Source organism: Anguilla rostrata, chromosome 1 (genome assembly GCF_018555375.3).
Source record: "Anguilla rostrata isolate EN2019 chromosome 1, ASM1855537v3, whole genome shotgun sequence".
Classification (NCBI taxonomy): Eukaryota; Metazoa; Chordata; class Actinopteri; order Anguilliformes; family Anguillidae; genus Anguilla; species Anguilla rostrata.
Window position 1 is genome coordinate 78,506,169 of NC_057933.1, and position 19,168 is coordinate 78,525,336.

The 19,168-nt window shown below is 49.1% G+C and overlaps 1 protein-coding gene across 6 annotated transcripts in view; it reads left to right on the top strand.

Moving 5' to 3' along the window:
- The window catches only part of sobpa (sine oculis binding protein homolog (Drosophila) a), an 82,644-nt gene that overhangs the window by 16,688 nt on the left and 46,788 nt on the right, over positions 1-19,168 (top strand). For 4 of the 6 annotated variants that reach the window (XM_064302831.1, XM_064302848.1, XM_064302875.1 and 1 more), the window contains 3 exons: positions 2,234-2,476; positions 15,300-15,451; positions 15,965-15,988. In XM_064302831.1, coding sequence (XP_064158901.1) covers positions 2,234-2,476; positions 15,300-15,451; positions 15,965-15,988 — 419 coding nt within the window. The remainder of the gene's footprint in view (positions 1-2,233; positions 2,477-15,299; positions 15,452-15,964; positions 15,989-19,168) is intronic. The other 2 variants (XM_064302842.1, XM_064302856.1) reach the window with 1 other exon arrangement.

Here is a 19,168-nt window from a genome sequence, read left to right on the forward strand (position 1 = left end):
TTTGGTTGGATTGGTGGGGAGATTGATATTTGGCGAGAGTGTGGTAGAACCATCGGTGCTGAGAGACGTGCCTTCGCTGTGGTCATATCTCACTGGAGAAGGATCTTCTTTCCCTCTCTCTCTCTCTTTCTCTCTTTATATCTCCCTCTTTTTCTGTATCCCCCTCTGTCTCTGGATCTCTCTCTTTCTTTCTCTCTCCCCCTCTTCCATTCTCCCTCCCTGGCTGTCTCCCTCCCTCTCACCTTCTCACCCTCCTTCCCTCTCTCTGTCTTTCTCTCTTCATCACTCTCCATCTCACTCTCTCTCTTATCCTCTCTCTCTCCCTCTCTCCCTCTCTTTCTCTCCCTCTCCTCTTCACTCATGCTGGAGTTTAGTGTGCACAGAATGAAGCAGAGAGTTTGACCGGAAATATTTTCCCCTCAGAAACATGGCAAGGGCAGCCATTTAAGCTGCTTAAACCTGATTGGCCGGATTCTTCCCTTATGTATCTGTACAGTGCGCACGTTTGCTGATTCTTGTTCCGCTACAGTGTCTCCCTGGTCATTTGTTCACTGGTCTCGTGTTGACTACAGGTGGCGAAAGTATTTTAGTAACCTTTACAGTTATCTTCCTGTATGCCACCTTCACACACACCGTTGCCTCCATTTTAGAGTATTACCTGAGACAGATTCCCTCAGGAAGGTGTTTTTGTCGGCCCTGGAAGTGAAGGCCGAGCCGCTCTCTCTTTGCGGCTCAGTGGGTCCTTTGGATAGGAGGACGGTGGGCGGTTTCTATTTGCGGATCCAGCTCTGAGCTTCTCTCCGGAGTGTTAGGGACGTGTGGTCATGGGGATTTCCACTGAAGGAACCCTGTTCCCCAGGCTTATTCCTTACGGAAAAATCGTGTCAAATAAGCCTTCACAATTTCACATGTGAATTTAATGTTTTCACATGTGGATTAAGATATTCACGTTGAGAAAAGAAAATGGCACATGTGAACTGGAGATTTTCAGATTTCAGGCTTTTTTTTTTAAATTTCACATGCGGAAAAGAAAACATGCAACGTGAAATCACACGAAGCTCCACATTTTCACATTATTGACTTTTTCAAATGTGAGCTACAATTTTCACATGTGAAAACAAAACTGTGACTTTAAATATCATAGGTTACCTTTTCCTGCTCTCATCGTATAAGCAGGATTATTTAGTCACATGTGTACTCTCCACATGTTGGGTGTTCACATGTGGTTTTTTCACATGTGGTTTTTGCGTACATGTTTTTTTTTTTTTTTGGAAAGGATGCATTGAGGGGGACCGAGATCACTGACGCACGCAGTAGCACTCACAGTGCAGTGGCACCTCCGCACATACCGACGCAAGGTTGAGAGTTTTGACGCGTGCCTGTATGACAGCGCCCTTTGTCTCTGAAACAATGAAGGTCTTTTGTGTAGACTTGCTCGTTCAGTAACCACCGCTGCCTTTCCGTAACACCAGCTGTTCATAATTCAGCTGAACACGAGCCTGTGTTCACAGAGCATCTCAGAGTACACCAGGTGTTCATTGTTAAAGCAATGCAACTCTGACAGAGCATATATGGTTCTTACTGGACTCATATGTACTCTGTTAGAGTTTAATTAACACTGGACATTGTACGGCGTGTAGGAGTGTTGACTTAGGATCGGACCTTGCCTGCCCATGTCATAACCTCATCTTTTATGTGCGGAAAGATGGAGCTGTACCAGAGACTGTTCAGTGTTGTACGCTGGGCGGCCGACTCTCAACCCATACGGGAACCCCCCCCCCTCCCCAATGTGACTGGGGGTTCGATTCACCACCAGACACCTCTGTACTGTCATCCCATCTCTGTCTGTGACCCTTGCTGCCCCCCCCCCCGAATAAATGGAAAAGTACACAAGGAGGGCAGACCCTCTGATCCCCTGTAACCTTTGTGAATAACAGGTTTTTAAAAATATTTTTCTTTTTTTCTCTCAAAATTCTAAGCCAGTGTTCTAGAACTCCGCTGCTTTCAATCACCAGTAGTGATTGTGACATCAGCATTAGAATGTTCAGTTAAGAATATTTGTGATCTCACACCTTAAAGGGTTAAAAGGAAACACTCCTGATGTTTAAAGAATATCAGGACCCTGAACTCTGTTTGAAGGCTGGAAGCCTTGTGTGTGGTGGCAATGTGTGTATGTGTGTATTTGTGAATGTTTTATCTTCTGAATCTTTTTTTTCCTCCTTCTTTCCTCCAGAAAACTCTTTGCCAAAACCCAAGAGCCTGGGGGACAACGCCGGCTCCCCGACTTTTGCCAACAGCTCCCACGCCGCGCCCAACCCCAGGAACGGGGTGGCCGAGCCGTCCGCCGCACCTTCCTCCTCCTCTTCCTCGTCCTCCTCCTCGTCCTCCTCCTCTTCCTCGTCCAGTGCCAAGGAGCACGGGAACATCCCCATCATCGTGCCGCTGATCCCGCCCCCCCTCATCAAACCTCCCGCAGGTGAGCTCACCTGAGCACCTGACACACATGCAGCCACGCCCCACCCCCAGCCCTAACACAAGCGCAATGCACTCAACATAGATTAACAACATGGATTATGGCGGTATTGCAAAACTTTATACAAAATATGGCCTGTTGTATATATTCTAAGAGAAAGTCCACGCGCTGCCGGTGTTGTTGCAGTCATACAGGTACTGAGAGGTATGGATGATGAGTCCCTGCTCTCCTGTGGTGGTTCTCCAGTGCTGGTTTATAGGTGAATCAGTCTTGTGTTGGGAAGTACACTGCAAAAGCAGTGCGCTCATGCTAACCAGCGCAGGGCTACTGTGGGTTATGACCTTTGCACTGACCACACCACAAAATTAGGAATACGATTAGTCCCCTAAGCTAAAGGTGTATGTACTCCTAACACACACACGTGCACACACACACACACATACACAGACACACACCCACACACAAAAACAAACACACACACAGAAATTATATATTTCTCCTGGGTCTCCAACACACACCAGCATTCCATACACACCTGCAGCCCCTACGAATGTCAGCATTCCGTACGCACCTGGGTCCCCAACACACTTCAGCATTCTGTACGCACCAGAGTCCCCAACACACTCCAGCATTCTGTACACACCTGAGTCCCCAACACACTTCAGCATTCCGTACGCACCTGGAACCCCAACACACTTCAGCATTCTGTACACACCTGAGTCCCCAACACACTCCAGCATTCTGTACGCACCTGGAACCCCAACACACTTCGGCATTCTGTACACACCTGGGTCCCCAACACACATCAGCATTCCGTACACACCTGAGTCCCCAACACACTTCAGCATTCTACACACACCTGGAGCCCTTACACACGTCAGCACACCGTACACACCTGAGTCCCCAAACACACTTCAGCACACCGTACACACCTGGAGCCCTTACACACGTCAGCACACACCTGGAGCCCTCACACACGTCAGCACACCGCACACACCTGGAGCCCTTACACACGTCAGCACACCGTACACACCTGGAGCCCTTACACACGTCAGCACACCGTACACACCTGGAGCCCTTACACACGTCAGCACACCGTACACACCTGGAGCCCCTACACACGTCAGCACACCGCACACACCTGGCCACCTTTCACGCCTGATAGTAGGAAGTGAAATCCGCGGGACTGCGGAAAGGCGAGAAGCAGTTCCTGTAACAGAAAGCGTTGACTGAATCATTTGAGCAGGGGACTGTGTAGGAGCTCAGCTCAGATCATGGAGGTGATATCTCACAGGGATCTCTGGAAATAAAAAAATAAATACGCCCTCTCAGACAAAGATGACTGTGTCTGCGAGGGTGAGAACCGTCTCCTCGGGACGGGGGCACGGGATTGGGCTTCGGTTACGCGCGGCGTTTTGTATCGCGCGACGGGGAGAGCGTGTCGGCCCCGGGGGGGGGGGGGGTGAGTCAGGCCGTCAGCATGCGGGCGAAGCGCCGCACATTTTTGGCTTTGAGCGATACCCCCCCCCCCCCCCCCCCCCCCACACCCCCACCCCACCCGCTGTCAGGGGGTGGAAAATTACCATGTCCCACCTGAACAGAGCGCTCTGTGTGTGTGTGTGTGTGTGTGTTTGCGTTGGTGTGTGTGTGCTGTGTGGTGGCAGTGTGTATGTGTGCGCATGTGTCTGTTGTGCCAGTGTGCGTGTGTATCAGTTTTACCAGTGTGTGTGTGTGTGTTGTTTGTGCCAGATGTGTGTGGGGTGTTTTTGTGTGTGTGTGTTATAGTGCTTGCAGAGTGTGTGTGTGTGTGTTGTGTTATCAGTGCTGCTGGAGTGTGTGTGTGTGTGTGTGTGTGTGTGTGTTATCAGTGCTGCTGGAGTGTGTGTGTGTGTGTGTGTGTTATCAGTGCTGTGGTGTGTGTGTGTGTGGGTGTGTGGTGTTATCAGTGCTGCTGGAGTGTGTGTGTGTGTGTTGTTTTCAGTGGTGTATGCTGGAGGTGTGTGTGTGTGTGTGTGTGTGTTATCAGTGCTTGCTGGAGTGAGTGTGTGTGTGTGTGTGTTATCAGTGCTGCTGGAGTGAGTGTGTGTGTGTGTGTGTGTTATCAGTGCTGCTGGAGTGTGTGTGTGTGTGTGTGTGTGTTATCAGTGCTGCTGGAGTGTGTGTGTGTGTGTGTGTGTGTTATCAGTGCTGCTGGAGTGTGTGTGTGTGTGTGTTATCAGTGCTGCTGGAGTGTGTGTGTGTGTGTGTTATCAGTGCTGCTGGAGTGTGTGTGGTGTGTGTTTATCAGTGCTGCTGGAGTGGTGTGTGTGTGTGTTATCAGTGCTGCTGGAGTGTGGTGTGTGTGGTGTGTTATCAGTGCTGCTGGAGTGTGTGTGTGTGTGTGTGTTATCAGTGCTGCTGGAGTGTGTGTGTGTGTGTGTGTTATCAGTGCTGCTGGAGTGTGTGTGTGTGTGTGTGTTATCAGTGCTGCTGGAGTGTGTGTGTGTGTGTGTGTTATCAGTGCTGCTGGAGTGTGTGTGTGTGTGTGTGTGTGTGTTATCAGTGCTGCTGGAGTGTGTTGGCATGCCCTCAGTTGCAGCTCTGTTGGTCGGGTTCCAGTCGTTGGCTGGCGGGACGGGTGCGGGGTGCGGGGTGCGGGGGGGAACAGATGGTGGTCCGCACCAAACAGTCCAGCGAACTGGCCCCGGCCCTCTCCTGCCCATCTCCCCCTCTCTCTCCCTCCGTCTCTCTCAATTATTCATTCTCTCCTTCAGAGGCCAGCAGTGGACGCTGCTCTGGTCAGATTTGGATTTCAGGCTCCCTCCCTCCCTCCCTCCCCCCATTCACCACCAAGCACAGTGTCCAGCCAAGGCACAGAGAGGCTTTTGAAGTGTGTGTGCACGCATGTGGGCGTGTGTGTGTGTGCTTATTTGTGTGCATGTGCGTGTGTGTGTTTGTGCGTGTGCGTGTGCGTGTGCGTGTGTGTGTGTGTGCGTGTGCGTGTGCGTGTGCTTGTGTGTGTGCGTGTGTGTGTGTTTGTGTGTGCGTGCGTGTGTGTGTGTGTGCGTGTGTGCGCGTGTGGGTGTTTGTGTGTGTGTGTGTGTGTGCTTATTTGTGTGTGCGTGTGTGTGTTTGTGTGTGTGTGTGTGTGCATGTGCATGTGCGTGCGGGTGCGTGTGCGTGTGCGTGTGCGTGTGCGTGTGTGTGTGTGTGTTTGTGTGCGTGTGTGTGTGGTGGCAGTGTGTGTGTGTGTGCGTGTAACTGTGTTTCTTGGACCCATGCTCTGCTCTGGCTCGTTAGCTGTGGTAGAGACCATAGCAGAGCTGTTTCAGAGATTGCCAGGTAAAGCCATCAATTCACAGCTGACCACAGCGACCGGTTTATAGGAAAACATTCAATGCACGTCATAGACCCACCCATCGCCAAACACACACACATACACACACACACACACACACACACACACACCGAAAGATGCGCAAATGAACTCCTGCCTCTGAGACCAGTATGTTTGGACACCTTGGTGGTCACATGGTCTGGTCACATGATGTAGTTCCCTCATCAGAATCTCATATCGGTTCCTGAGCAGTACCTGGCAACACCTGAATCTCTCTAAACAGCAAGCAGGCATGAACTGCTGCTTTATGGAACTGCAGTATTTGAGCAGCTGCTTGTCTTATGCAATTCAAACATCACATCTACCATCTCCAGTATATATTGTTAGTAGTATTTAAACAGAATATCGAAACCACCGGGGGGAGGGGATGGGGTTGGTATGGATTTTTGTGGTCACTGTCAGCAAGGAGGTGCTCCAGACATTTTTAAAAAATCATAAACAACGAATGAGAAAGTCACGGGAGGACTTTGCATTCATCAGGGCCTCCGTCAGGGGGAGAAGAGCGGGAAAAAAGGTTTTCACAGCGTAGCCACAGATACTCAGCAGACCCTCCGCAGACTCCCGTGTTCCATATTCGTTAGGAGTCCCGTTTCCGCGACGACGCGTTCAGATTTCCCGCGTCTTGGCGGTGGACGCGCTGCGCCGTGAGGTGGCTCCGGAAGCCGCCGACCAGAACCTTCCGTAGGTCTGGAGCGGAGGAGACGGACGGGGGCCTGGGAACAGAGAGTCTGGGTTCGCGTGGAGCAGGGCTGCCAAGTGCTGTTTTCTTGGAGATCCACCGTCCCGTAGGTTTTCACACCGGGCCCTAATTTGGCACACTTGATTCTGCTAATTAGCAGCTCGATGAGATCTCGAGCTGTTGAATGAGGTGTGTTTTGTTAGGGTTGCAGTGAAACAGGACTGGGAACCACTGGTCTAAAGCAGGACTGTAGCTCTGGTCTAAAGCAGGACTGTAGCTCTGGTCTAAAGCAGGACTGTAGCTCTGGTCTAAAGCAGGACTGTAGCTCTGGTCTAAAGCAGGACTGTAGCTCTGGTCTAAAGCAGGACAGTAGCTCTGGTCTAAAGCAGGACTGTAGCTCTGGTCTAAAGCAGGACTGTAGCTCTGGTCTAAAGCAGGACTGTAGCTCTGGTCTAAAGCAGGACTGTAGCTCTGGTCTAGAGCTGGACTGTAGCTCTGGTCTAAAGCTGGACTGTAGCTCTGGTCTGAAGCAGGACTGTAGCTCTGGTCTAAAGCAGGACTGTAGCTCTGGTCTAAAGCAGGACTGTAGCTCTGGTCTAAAGCAGGACTGTAGCTCTGGTCTGAAGCAGGACTGTAGCTCTGGTCTAAAGCAGGACTGTAGCTCTGGTCTAGAGCAGGACTGTAGCTCTGGTCTAAAGCAGGACTGTAGCTCTGGTCTAAAGCAGGACTGTAGCTCTGGTCTAAAGCAGGACTGTAGCTCTGGTCTAAAGCAGGACTGTAGCTCTGGTCTAAAGCAGGACTGTAGCTCTGGTCTAGAGCAGGACTGTAGCTCTGGTCTAAATCAGGATTGTAGCTCTGGTTTAAAGCAGGACTGTAGCTCTGGTCTAAAGCAGGACTGTAGCTCTGGTCTAAAGCAGGACTGTAGCTCTGGTCTAAAGCTGGACTGTAGCTCTGGTCTAAAGCAGGACTGTAGCTCTGGTCTAAAGCAGGGCTGTAGCTCTGGTCTAAAGCAGGACTGTAGCTCTGGTCTAAAGCAGGACTGTAGCTCTGGTCTGAAGCAGGACTGTAGCTCTGGTCTAAAGCAGGACTGTAGCTCTTGTCTAAAGCAGGACTGTAGCTCTGGTCTAGAGCAGGACTGTAGCTCTGGTCTAAAGCAGGACTGTAGCTCTGGTCTAAAGCAGGACTGTAGCTCTGGTCTAGAGCAGGACTGTAGCTCTGGTCTAGAGCAGGACTGTAGCTCTGGTCTAGAGCAGGACTGTAGCTCTGGTCTAGAGCAGGACTGTAGCTCTGGTCTAAAGCAGGACTGTAGCTCTGGTCTAAAGCAGGACTGTAGCTCTTGTCTAAAGCAGGACTGTAGCTCTGGTCTAAAGCAGGACTGTAGCTCTGGTCTAGAGCAGGACAGTAGCTCTGGTCTAAAGCAGGACAGTAGCTCTGGTCTAGGGCAGGACAGTAGCTCTGGTCTAGAGCAGGACAGTAGCTCTGGTCTAAAGCAGGACTGTAGCTCTGGTCTAAAGCAGGACTGTCCAATCTTATCCAAAAAAATAGCCATTGTGAGTGCAGGTTTTTTGTTGTCTTAGCCCAGGACTGGGACACCAGATTCAACTGATCAAAGTCTTGTGAATGAAGACCACAGTTAGTTAAGTAGAATCGGGTGTCGTAGCGCTGGACTAAAACAAAAACCTGCCCTTTTTCGGACAAGATCGGACACCCCGACTGTAAAGAATCGGTGGACTAACAGCTTCGGAAAGTTCTTCCCCCTCCACTAAAAGGTCTCGCAAATGGATGATAAGCGTGGAAAGAAAGTGCCATGAAATATTCATGCAGCGTCTGCCGAGCTATCTTTTGGCCCGAGGGAGTTATTTCCCTTAATTGCAAATTAGTCCTCTCTTTAAAGCCGAATTCGCTTAAGACACATTAAGCTTAACAAGTAAAAAAAAAAAAAAACCAAACTGAAAAACTGAAGAGCAAACTGTGTCTTGCTCCACCGACCAGAGATCAGGAGGTTAAGGCAGATATGAAAGATTAACGCAGAAGCTCTTTTTTTCATCTTCCTCTGCATATTTAGTCATGACTGTCGCTGCGAATGGGTCTTTCACAAAGATTCACTTCCTGTACGGAACCACTGAAGCAATCCTAACTGTGGGATTACCAAATGCAATGCAACAGTATATATTTTTTAATATAATTTACGTATCGATCACACGTTCATTTCCAGAAGACACATTTAATGTTTTTACATATAATCCATTTACCAAAACCATTATGGTTATGTACATCTCACACATACACACACTGTGTAAACACGCATTCATACATTAAAAACTGCACTATTTCTATTCCAGTGTTTCCACAGACCTGTATGCCAGTATTCGCAATATTCACAACTGAGCTGTGTCATTCACTTCATCTCAGAACAATCAACAAATCATCTCTGTCAGAGAAAACCTCATCTCTTGTTTGTGGGTTTGTATTACGTTTTGGATGGACAAATCTTTTGTCAGAAGCGCGGCTCTGTTATTAAAATTTTGAAAAAGTGCTTCACTATGTAAAGAGCAAAACCCAAACTGGTTTGGAGGTGGTCTGATGTAAACTGGTTTGGGGGTGGTCTGATGTAAACTGGTTTGGAGGTGGTCTGATGTAAACTGGTTTGTGGGTACTCTGATGTAAACTGGTTTGGAGGTGGTCTCATGTAAACTGGTTTGGAGGTGGTCTGATGTAAACTGGTTTGGGGGTACTCTGATGTAAACTGGTTTGGGGGTGGTCTGATGCAAACTGGTTTGGAGGTGGTCTGATGTAAACTTGTTTGGGGGTACTCTGATGTAAACTGGTTTGGGGGTGGTCTGCTGTAAACTGGTTTGGGGTGGTCTGCTGTAAACTGGTTTGGGGGTGGTCTGATGTAAACTGGTTTGGGGTGGTCTGACGTAAACTGGTGTTTGGGTGGTGGTCTGATGTAAACTGGTTTGGAGGTGATCTGATGTAAAGTTGTTTGGGGTGGTCTGCTGTAAACTGGTTTGGGGGTACTCTGATGTAAGCTGGTTTGGAGGTGGTCTGATGTAAACTGGTTTGGGGGTACTCTGATGTAAGCTGGTTTGGAGGTGGTCTGATGTAAACTGGTTTGGGGGTACTCTGATGTAAACTGGTTTGGGGGTACTCTGATGTAAACTGGTTTGGGGGTGGTCTGATGTAAATTGATTTGAGGGTGGACTGATGTAAGCTGGTTTGGAGGTGGTCTGATGTAAACTGGTTTGGGGGTACTCTGATGTAAACTGGTTTGGGGGTACTCTGATGTAAACTGGTTTGGGGGTACTCTGATGTAAACTGGTTTGGGGGTGATCTGATGTAAACTGGTTTGGGGGTGGTCTGATGTAAACTGGTTTGGGGGTACTCTGATGTAAACTGGTTTGGAGGTGGTCTGATGTAAACTTGTTTGGGGGTACTCTGATGTAAACTGGTTTGGGGGTACTCTGATGTAAACTGGTTTGGGGGTACTCTGATGTAAACTGGTTTGGGTGGTACTCTGATGTAAACTGGTTTGGGGTGGTCTGATGTAAATTGGTTTGGGGTGGACTGATGTAACTGGTTTGGAGGTGGTCTGATGTAAACTGGTTTGGGGGTACTCTGATGTAAACTGGTTTGGGGTAGTCTGATGTAAACTGGTTTGGGGGTGGTCTGATGTAAATTGGTTTGGAGGTGGTCTGATGTAAACTGGTTTGGGGGTACTCTGATGTAAACTGGTTTGGGGGTGGTCTGACGTAAACTTGTTTGGGGGTACTCTGATGTAAACTGGTTTGGGGGTGGTCTGATGTAAACTGGTTTGGAGGTGGTCTGATGTAAACTGGTTTGGAGGTGGTCTGATGTAAACTGGTTTGGGGGTACTCTGATGTAAACTGGTTTGGAGGTGGTCTGATGTAAACTGGTTTGGAGGTGGTCTGATGTAAACTGGTTTGGGGGTGGTCTGATGTAAACTGGTTTGGGGGTACTCTGATGTAAACTGGTTTGGGGGTACTCTGATGTAAACTGGTTTGGGGGTACTCTGATGTAAACTGGTTTGGAGGTGGTCTGATGTAAACTGGTTTGGGGGTGGTCTGTGAAACTGGTTTGGGGTGTCTGATGTAAACTGGTTTGGGGTAGCTCTGATGTAAACTGGTTTGGAGGTGTCTGATGTAAACTGGTTTGGGGGTACTCTGGTGTAAACTGGTTTGGGGGTGATCTGATCTCGAACGGTGAGGGCTCTCTGGTGTAAAAGTTGTCCTGAGGAATAATGCTTTGTGTGATTGATGCCGCAGTCGGGCAGCAGCATCATGCAGTCACTGAGAGAAATCAATTCTTGCTGTTGTTGCACGCAAACCAAATCACCATCTTTAATGCAAGGAAATTCAATTTTTAGCTTGTTAATTGAAGAAAACCAAATCACCTCTTTGTTGTCAGCATGATTTGGTCGGCATGTTTATATGTGTGTGTTCATTATGTGTGCAGATGTGCAGTGGTGTGGTGTGCGCGCATGTATGAGTGTGCTCATGTGTGTGCGTGTGTGTGTGTATTTATGTGCATGTACACACATCTCTGCTTCTCTGCTGCAAATTGAAGCGCACACACACAGCCCTCACCCCCAAAACCTTTTTGTCTCTCCAGCGAGAGTCAGTTGGTATGCATACTCCTCAACCAGAGCCCCCCCCTCCCCCACAGACTCCCCCCCCCCCCCCCCCAGTAGGAGCACGAGCCCCGGGGCGAGAGCCACCTCCTCTCTCTGCCCGCGAGGGGAGAGCTGTCACAGGGCATCATGGGAGTGATCTGCTGTCACTCCCCTCCCAGCTCCCGCTACGCAGCGCGACGAGCGACAGCACACACACACACACACACACACACACACACTCATAATCACACACACACACACTCACACGCTCACACTCACGCACACACACACACGCTCACACTCACACACACACGTACACTCAGCAACCCACACCCTCAATCACATACACCACACACAGACCACACTCATAATCACACACACACATGCTACACCACACACACCACCACACACACACACATGCCAGAGCAGCACAGCATAGTCATTAACGCCCCCCCCCCCCATTAATAATGATTTCCTGTCCCGCTTCCAGCTAAGGAATCTCGTGCCCACCCATTTTTTTTGGGGGGGGGCCCTCGTTCCCTCTGGCCGGGAGGTGGGGCGTGTGCTGTACCCGTGTGCCCTACCAGTGGGCCAGCTCGCTGAGTCTGCGGGACGGCAGCCAGTTACACGCAGTTTGGGGCGGGTACATTAGCACCCCTGGGCTGATTTAAGGGACGTGGGCGGAGGCGGCACATTCAGCGACGCAGGAAACGCAGAGCTGGCCTTACAGACCCTGATTACTGCGGCGGTGATGCTGTGCATTCTTAATGAAAAACGGAGAGAGAGAGAGAGAGAGGGATGGAGAGAGGAGAAAAGTAAGAGGGATAGAGAGAAAGCAGAGAGAAATAGAGAGAGAGAGAAAGAATAGGGCAGAGACAAAGACTGAGAAAGAGGAAAAGAGTGTGTGAGCTACGTGAGCTGTCTGTGGCACCACCCCCCCCCCCCCCAAACACCCCATCTCCCCGCCATCGCCTCCCTGCCTCCCGCACCCCCTTAGCCTGCACCCCGTCTGCCTGTCAGATCGTGGCCCCGCCCTCTTCTCCCAGTCTCCGTGGCAAACGTATCGATCCTTAGCGGCTGCACCAACCCCTCCTCGGGAAAAACGGGGGGTGGGGGGCGGGGCCTGTAACCATAGTAACGGCCCGGGAAAAAGGCGGAACGCGGCTCCCGCTCTTGAGCGGCGAGATTCGTTCAGCGCGCGAACCTCTGAAGCCCTGGAGGAGGGGGGGATGGGGGGGCGGGGTGGTAGGGTGTGGGGGTGTTGGGGGGGGGGCGGGGTGGTAGGGTGGCTGAGGGTGTTGGGGGGGGGGGGGGGGGGGCATACCGCCATTACCGGGAGAGGATGCGGTGTGGCATTAGCCCTGGGGAGGGTACATGGGGGCCCTTTGCCGGGTGGGAGCTGTCTAAAGCGTTGGGTAGCCCCGCGCTGACCCTGCGTAAGAACGCTTTCGGCAGTCCGTCAGGGGGCTGGCCCAAGGACCCCTCCGCTCTGCACGTGCTCCTCTTCATAGTCGTAAAGCCTGTTTTATCTTTATTTTATTTATTATTCGTTGTTTTGTCGGATGTCTAGTTTGCAGATTATCGCCCTTGAGAGAGACAGTGTAATTGACATGTCAAACCACAGGAATGTTGTGTACCTCCATCTCTCCAGCCCCCCCCCCCCAAGGCATACAAAGGAATTTCTTTAAGCAGCTAAAAAATCGGCCTGAGACTCTTATCTCTGTAGAAGTCTGAAGGTGTGCTGAGGGTGGAGGTGTGGAAGAAGGGGTCAGCCATCTTAGACCATGGCGCTGTGGGGGCACTTAGAATTACAATTACAGTTTGGTATTCAGCAGACGCTCTTATACGGGGTGACTTACAAAGTATTGCAGCATCAGGAGAGAACGTTCAACCCTGGCAGGGTCGATGATTAGCCTCCGAATGCTATTAAAAACGATAAGGAGCAGACTACAGGGCGTACATGTACACCTAGTGCAGAGCAATAGGCAGACCTTTCATCTAATTTAAATAGAAGTCATACAATAGTAATGCGCTGTGATATCATGACTCTGGGGTCCAAATGCGTAGTGAGGCAGCGATTAGTTCAGTGTAGAGGTCAGGATGGACCATGCTGGGAGCTCTGGGTTGAGCTAGAGGGGTGAGGTGTTGTGTTCCACTGCTTAGTAGATGTTCTGGTGGTCAGTGGGGGTCTCAGTGTTGGTGCATGGGCTGGTTGTACAGCAGAAAATCACTGTCACTGTCTATATGAGCTGTCTGAACTCAAAGCCACCCTGTGGATTGCAGCATTACAGTGCAGGCCTGAGGGTGGAGAGGAAGCCAATCTCTTCTGTGTGTGTGTGTGTGTGTGTGTGTGTGAGAGAGAGAGAGAGAGAGAGAGACGTGTTACCATTAAGAGAGCCCCTATGGTTGGTCTCCACTTCTTGGGACCAGACCATGTAGCTGAGCCCAGAGAGGTCGGAGGATTCCATTATGTGACAGGAAGAAAGGAGACTTAATCAATTACAGAACTGAATTTGGTACAGTTCTTGGACCTGCACATGACCTGGAGCCCAGCACACACATGCGTACGCACGCACGCACGCACGCGCACACACACACACAGACTCCAGTTGCTGTGGAGCCTAGGACTGGGCCTGTCCACACTCACTGCAGTGCATTCTGGGCCAGATCAGGAAGTCATTGGTCAGAAAAAGATCATTGATTCCATCCCGTGATCGTTTGTCCTAAACGACGATATAAAACTGGGTCTCTCCGGGTCTGCCTCACAGAGCACAGGCTCTCACTGGCTGTCAGTGGTCACTGCTGCATATAAAATGTAACTTTTTAAAAACTAAACTAAAATTAAACTTCTTTTAATTTAAGCAAGTATGTCACGTACATTCCATCGTTCGTCTTGAGAGATTCATGGCTAAACAGCAATAGCACTTAAGCTGAAAGAAATTGGCAATGGGCTGCATTTTTCAGAGTGATGCTCAAGGTCTAATATGATCTCGTGTGTATATTTGTCTCAATTTTATACTATTTTATTCTGGATAATGAAATGGTTTCCCCAACACACCTGTGTATAGTTCTTCTTCTTTTTTTCCTGTCAACCTTAGTAAAACATTGTTCACACCGAAAGAAAGGGCCATTGATTTTTTGGTTGCTGGTTGTGCTGCAGTGCTGTCTCGGGCAGGGTCTGCTTCGATGTCCTCGTGTTTAATGTACAAGTGAAAGCAATGTGAAGTTTTTTTTTTTTTCCCTCCGCAAAGATAGTGAGGTGAGTTCCTATTGGTTGTTGCTGAACCTGCCACACCCTGATTGTGAGGGGGGTACAAAACAAAACTACTGGATTTAGCTGCGAGCTAATGTTGATTGAGTCAATGGCATAGGTGGTGTTTGACATTTCAGCATGGGGGGGGGGGGGGTGAGAGATTTGCGGTCGCAGATGGGGGTGGTGGGTGTTTGGAGTCAAATTGCTAGCGCGGATGGGGGGGAAGATTTGCGATTGCAAACCAGGGGGGTGTCAGATTGCTAGCGCAGATAGGGAGGGAGAGATTTGCAATTGCAGATCGGGTGGGGGGGGGGGGTGGCGGTGGCAGGGGGGTGGCATGGTTGGCCCCCCTTAATCTCTGCTTATGGTCAATGGTCACTGTGTGTGTGTTTGTGTGTGCGTTGTTGTGTGTGTGTGTGTGTGTGTATGTGAATGTGTTGGTGTGTATGTGTGAGTGTGGTGTGGTGGTGCAGTGTTTTAGGTTTCTCTCTCTCTCCCTCTCTATCCTCTCTCTCTCTTCCTCTCTCTCCCCCTCCCTCTCTCTCTCCTCTCCTCCCCCCTCCCTCTCTCTCTCTCTCCCCCTACTCTCTCTCGCTCTCACCCCTCTCTCTCTCTCCTCTCCCTCCTCCTCTCTCTCTCTCCCTCCTCTCCCCCCTCTCCTCCTCTCTCTCTCTCTCTCTCTCCTCTCTCCCTCTCTCCTCCTCTCCTCTCCCTCTCTCTCTCTCTCTCTCTCCCTCCTCTTCCCCCTCTCCCTCCCTCTCTCTTCCCCTCTCCTCCCCTCTCCCTCTCTCCCCCTCCCTCTCTCCTCTCCCTCTCCCCTCCTCTCTCTCCTCTCTCTCTCCCTCCTCTCCCCCCTCTCTCTCTCTCCCTCTCTCTCTCTCTCAGAGGAGGACATGTCTAACGTGCAGATCATGTGTGCGTGGTGCCAGAAGGTCGGGGTGAAGCGCTACTCCCTCAGCATGGGCAGCGAGCTCAAGAGCTTCTGCAGCGAGAAGTGCTTCGCCGCCTGCCGCCGGGCCTACTTCAAACGCAACAAGGTAAGGACCTGCTCCCCTGTCCGGCCAATCAGGCAGCTGCAGCCCCGACCATGTGACCAACTCTGGTGACATCACTTCCTCTTCCGAATTACAGTGCACAGCTGATGTGGTCAGGCTTCTTTCTTTTTTTTTTTTTCTTTGTTTTTGTTAACAAAACACTGTCAGGAATTTGTCTAAATGGCCTGTTTTTTTTTTATTGATTTTTGTTTTTAATAATAAGGATAAGTAATCGATGTCAGACAGCGGCTTGTTAAACAAATTTGACTTCTGAACGAGAGCTTTACTAACTGCCCATTTCTGCACAATCGCCGTTTCCTGTAACAAGCATTACATTCACCACGTGCAAATTTCTGCCACACCGTAAAAAAAACAGGCCTTCTGAAGCTCTGTCAGAAAACCTTGACAGTGAAGCAGTTTGTTTTTCTTGCACTTGAACGAAGTTGTTAAAAGCGGAAGTGAAGTGTGTATTTTCTGCTTTCTTTCCGTCCGTCCGTCCGTCCGTCCGTACCTAAGCTTGGATATATACGGAGTTACCCCGTGAGTATGACCACGTTCGATCTTCCCTTTCCTTGTTTGTCTGAGATTAATTTTCCCATCAAAACATGTCACGAGTGGCTTCATGAGCACGGTGTGTTTTTCCCGCGGTGGCCGGAGAGACGGAGGCAGGCGCGCGCGGTCTCTGTTGTGAGTGGGGTCTCCTGGGATAGTTTGGACGGGCGGGCAGAGGCGTCGGCTCTCGCCCCCCTTGCCAGTTTGACCCTTGGTATGGGGCAGCATGATGATCCAGACCGTGTTTCCACCTTTCACACGTTTGGGGCGAACGCGGTGAGGTCACGAGGGGTGGCGGTTTTCTCCTGCGCTGCGGCAGTACTGTAGTGCACCTGTGGGCTCCTCGACGAGACGCTCTCTCCATACCTCAGCCCCACAGCCAATCAAATCACCGGATGGGCTGGGTCATTTAAAACACAACACAGCGTAGCATAGCACAGCTGAGCATAGCATAGCGTAGCATAGTATGACTGAGCAAAGCATGGCGTAGCATAGTATGACTGAGCATAGCATAGCATAGCATAGCGTAGCACAGCCGAGTTTAGCATAGCGTAGCATAGTATGACTGAGCACAGCATAGCATAGCGTATCATTACACAGAGTGATCCTACGAAAGCCATACTGTGCCGTTGATGACCAGGAAAACAACCCATTGACTCATCACTGGAATCAGAAGAACCATGTCAGTTGCTTGTTTTTATTTTTAACAAAGTATGTTGATTTCCCTCTGTACAAGATCCCTCTTCCTGATAAAGATGTACTGTGCAAAAGACACATTTTAGAAAAAGTGATTACTCTTGTTCTTTTGGGTCATTGCCTTATTTATTTTTTGCAGAAGTATGTATATACTCACCTGTTTGACACCTATTATTGTACCTGTACCTCTGCACAACTCATTTCTTGCTGAATGATCACCTTTCACTTTATCACCTACAATGAATGAGATAACTGGTCTATACTATACATAGTACAATACTATACAGTACATACTATATTATAATAAGCCACGGGCTGGTTTCATAGACATGAATTAAGCCTCGACCGAGACTAAAAACTTTTATCAATGGAGATATTCGTTGAATTTTTCCTTTTAGTCTAGAGCGAGGCTCAGTCCATCTCTGGGAAACCGACCCAACATGTTTGCGCACTGAAGAAGAGTGGCTGGATATTGCAATGGGGGCCTGTTATTTGCGGGTCTGATGTACACAAAATGGAACCGGCTGTGTCCTGGACCCGGAATGACATTTATGTTGACGGTGGTTTTTTTAGGGTGGTTTTATGAGATCTCTTCTCCTTTTTTAAAAATTATTTTTTTTGGAAACGCTGGAGGTGCTATTATGTCTAAGCTCACCTGTCACCTGTTAGATCTTCCTCGTCGCTTAGCTTGTTGCACCTCGTTACGTACGGTGCCACAGGGTGAGGTTGTGCGGGGGGGGGGGGGGGGGTTCTGTCACGAAAAATAAGCCTGTTTTCTTTTTCAGCTTGCTTTGATCTCATTAAAAAAAACATGTCAATTTAGGTTACAAATGCAAGCCCAAGTTCTCTGGGAAATGTAGATAATACAGCAAAAAAATTAGAAAAGAAAACATGGGAAATTCTCAAAACACTGAATCTGACCTGCATACCTAATGTCATATTTATATTCACAGGCAAATCGATTCTAAAAATATCCTGTTTTGATTCACATTCTGGTTTCAGGGCTCATTCTCCTGGATAAGTTCCAGTGTTAGCACTGTTAGCATGGAGTGCTGTTCAGTGATCATAGATAATGCTAATGCTACTGTCTGTGTTTTAGTGTTTGTTTGTAGGTATTTCTTAAGTTCCTTTATTTCTTGTTAGATGTTTTTTCTTTACGTGACAAAATCATATCTGTTCTTAAATGTCCTATTTGTACTCTCGCTTCTATTGATCATGCCAGGCTGGAATAGTGGCACATTTTGATGACATCACAGTCAGTTGTGGATCGAACATGACGAATTGCAAGTGGACGTGAAGGGTTTGTGCTGTGAAATCAGAACATGAGTTCTGTACTTAAAAGACAGTCCATAGCCTTGCCTTAATGTTGTGGTGCATAGATACAAATCAACTAGTAATAATAATAATACTAAGTGTTCAAACTACATAGCGGTTTGAGTTCAGAGATAATAGAACACTTCCTTGAATCCTCGATCCTTTGACTTCCCTGTTAAAAAAATAAGAGTAGCCAAAAAACGCCAGTGTTCTTTAGCTGACCCTTCCCACACTGTGGGAATGTTTCCAGGAGTACGTCTGCCTGTCAAGAGTCACTAGGGCCATGGAAACATCCAGTGCACTTCATCCCTTTCCACTGCAGACCTGGAACCAGGCTGATTTGCTTCTGTACAGTTTCAGCACTGTCGAGTCAGAACCAGGCTGATTTGCTTCTGTACAGTTTCAGCGCTGTCGAGTCAGAACCAGGCTGATTTGCTTCTGTACAGTTTCAGTGCTGTCGAGTCAGAACCAGGCTGATTTGCTTCTGTACAGTTTCAGTGCTGTCGAGTCAGAACCAGGCTGATTTGCTTCTGTACAGTTTCAGCACTGTTGAATCTGAACCAGGCTGATTTTGTTCTGGCTCACTTAGCGTGGATATCCCTTCTGCGATGTGCAGCTATAACCAGGCTGCTCATATATTCTTTTTCCATTATAAAACCGAAACCAGGCCGGGCCTCATCTGTGCCCCCTTTCCCCTATAGAACTTCAGGCCGGCTGGGTCTCCGAGACCCTTTCCACTGTAGAACTGGAACCAGGCTGGGTCAAACTGGAACCAGGCTGGGTCACTTAACTACCTCTTCCACTGTAGAACTGGAACCAGGCTGGAATAGTGGCACATTTTGATGACATCACAGTCAGTTGTGGGGTTAGTGGTGCACTTTTATTAAACACAGTCAGTTGTCAGTTGTGGATCGAACAGACGAATTGCAAGTGGACGGAAAGGGTTTGTGCTGTAAAAACAGAACATGAGTTTTTTACTTAAAAGACAGTCCATAGCCTTGCCTTTTTTGTGGGCATAGATACAAATCAACTAGTAATAATAATAATACTAATGTTCAAACTAAAAGCGGTTTGAGTTCAGAGATAATAGAACACTTCCGAATCCTCATCCTTTGACTTCCTGTTAAAAAAAAAAGAGTAGCCAAAAAAGCCAGTGTT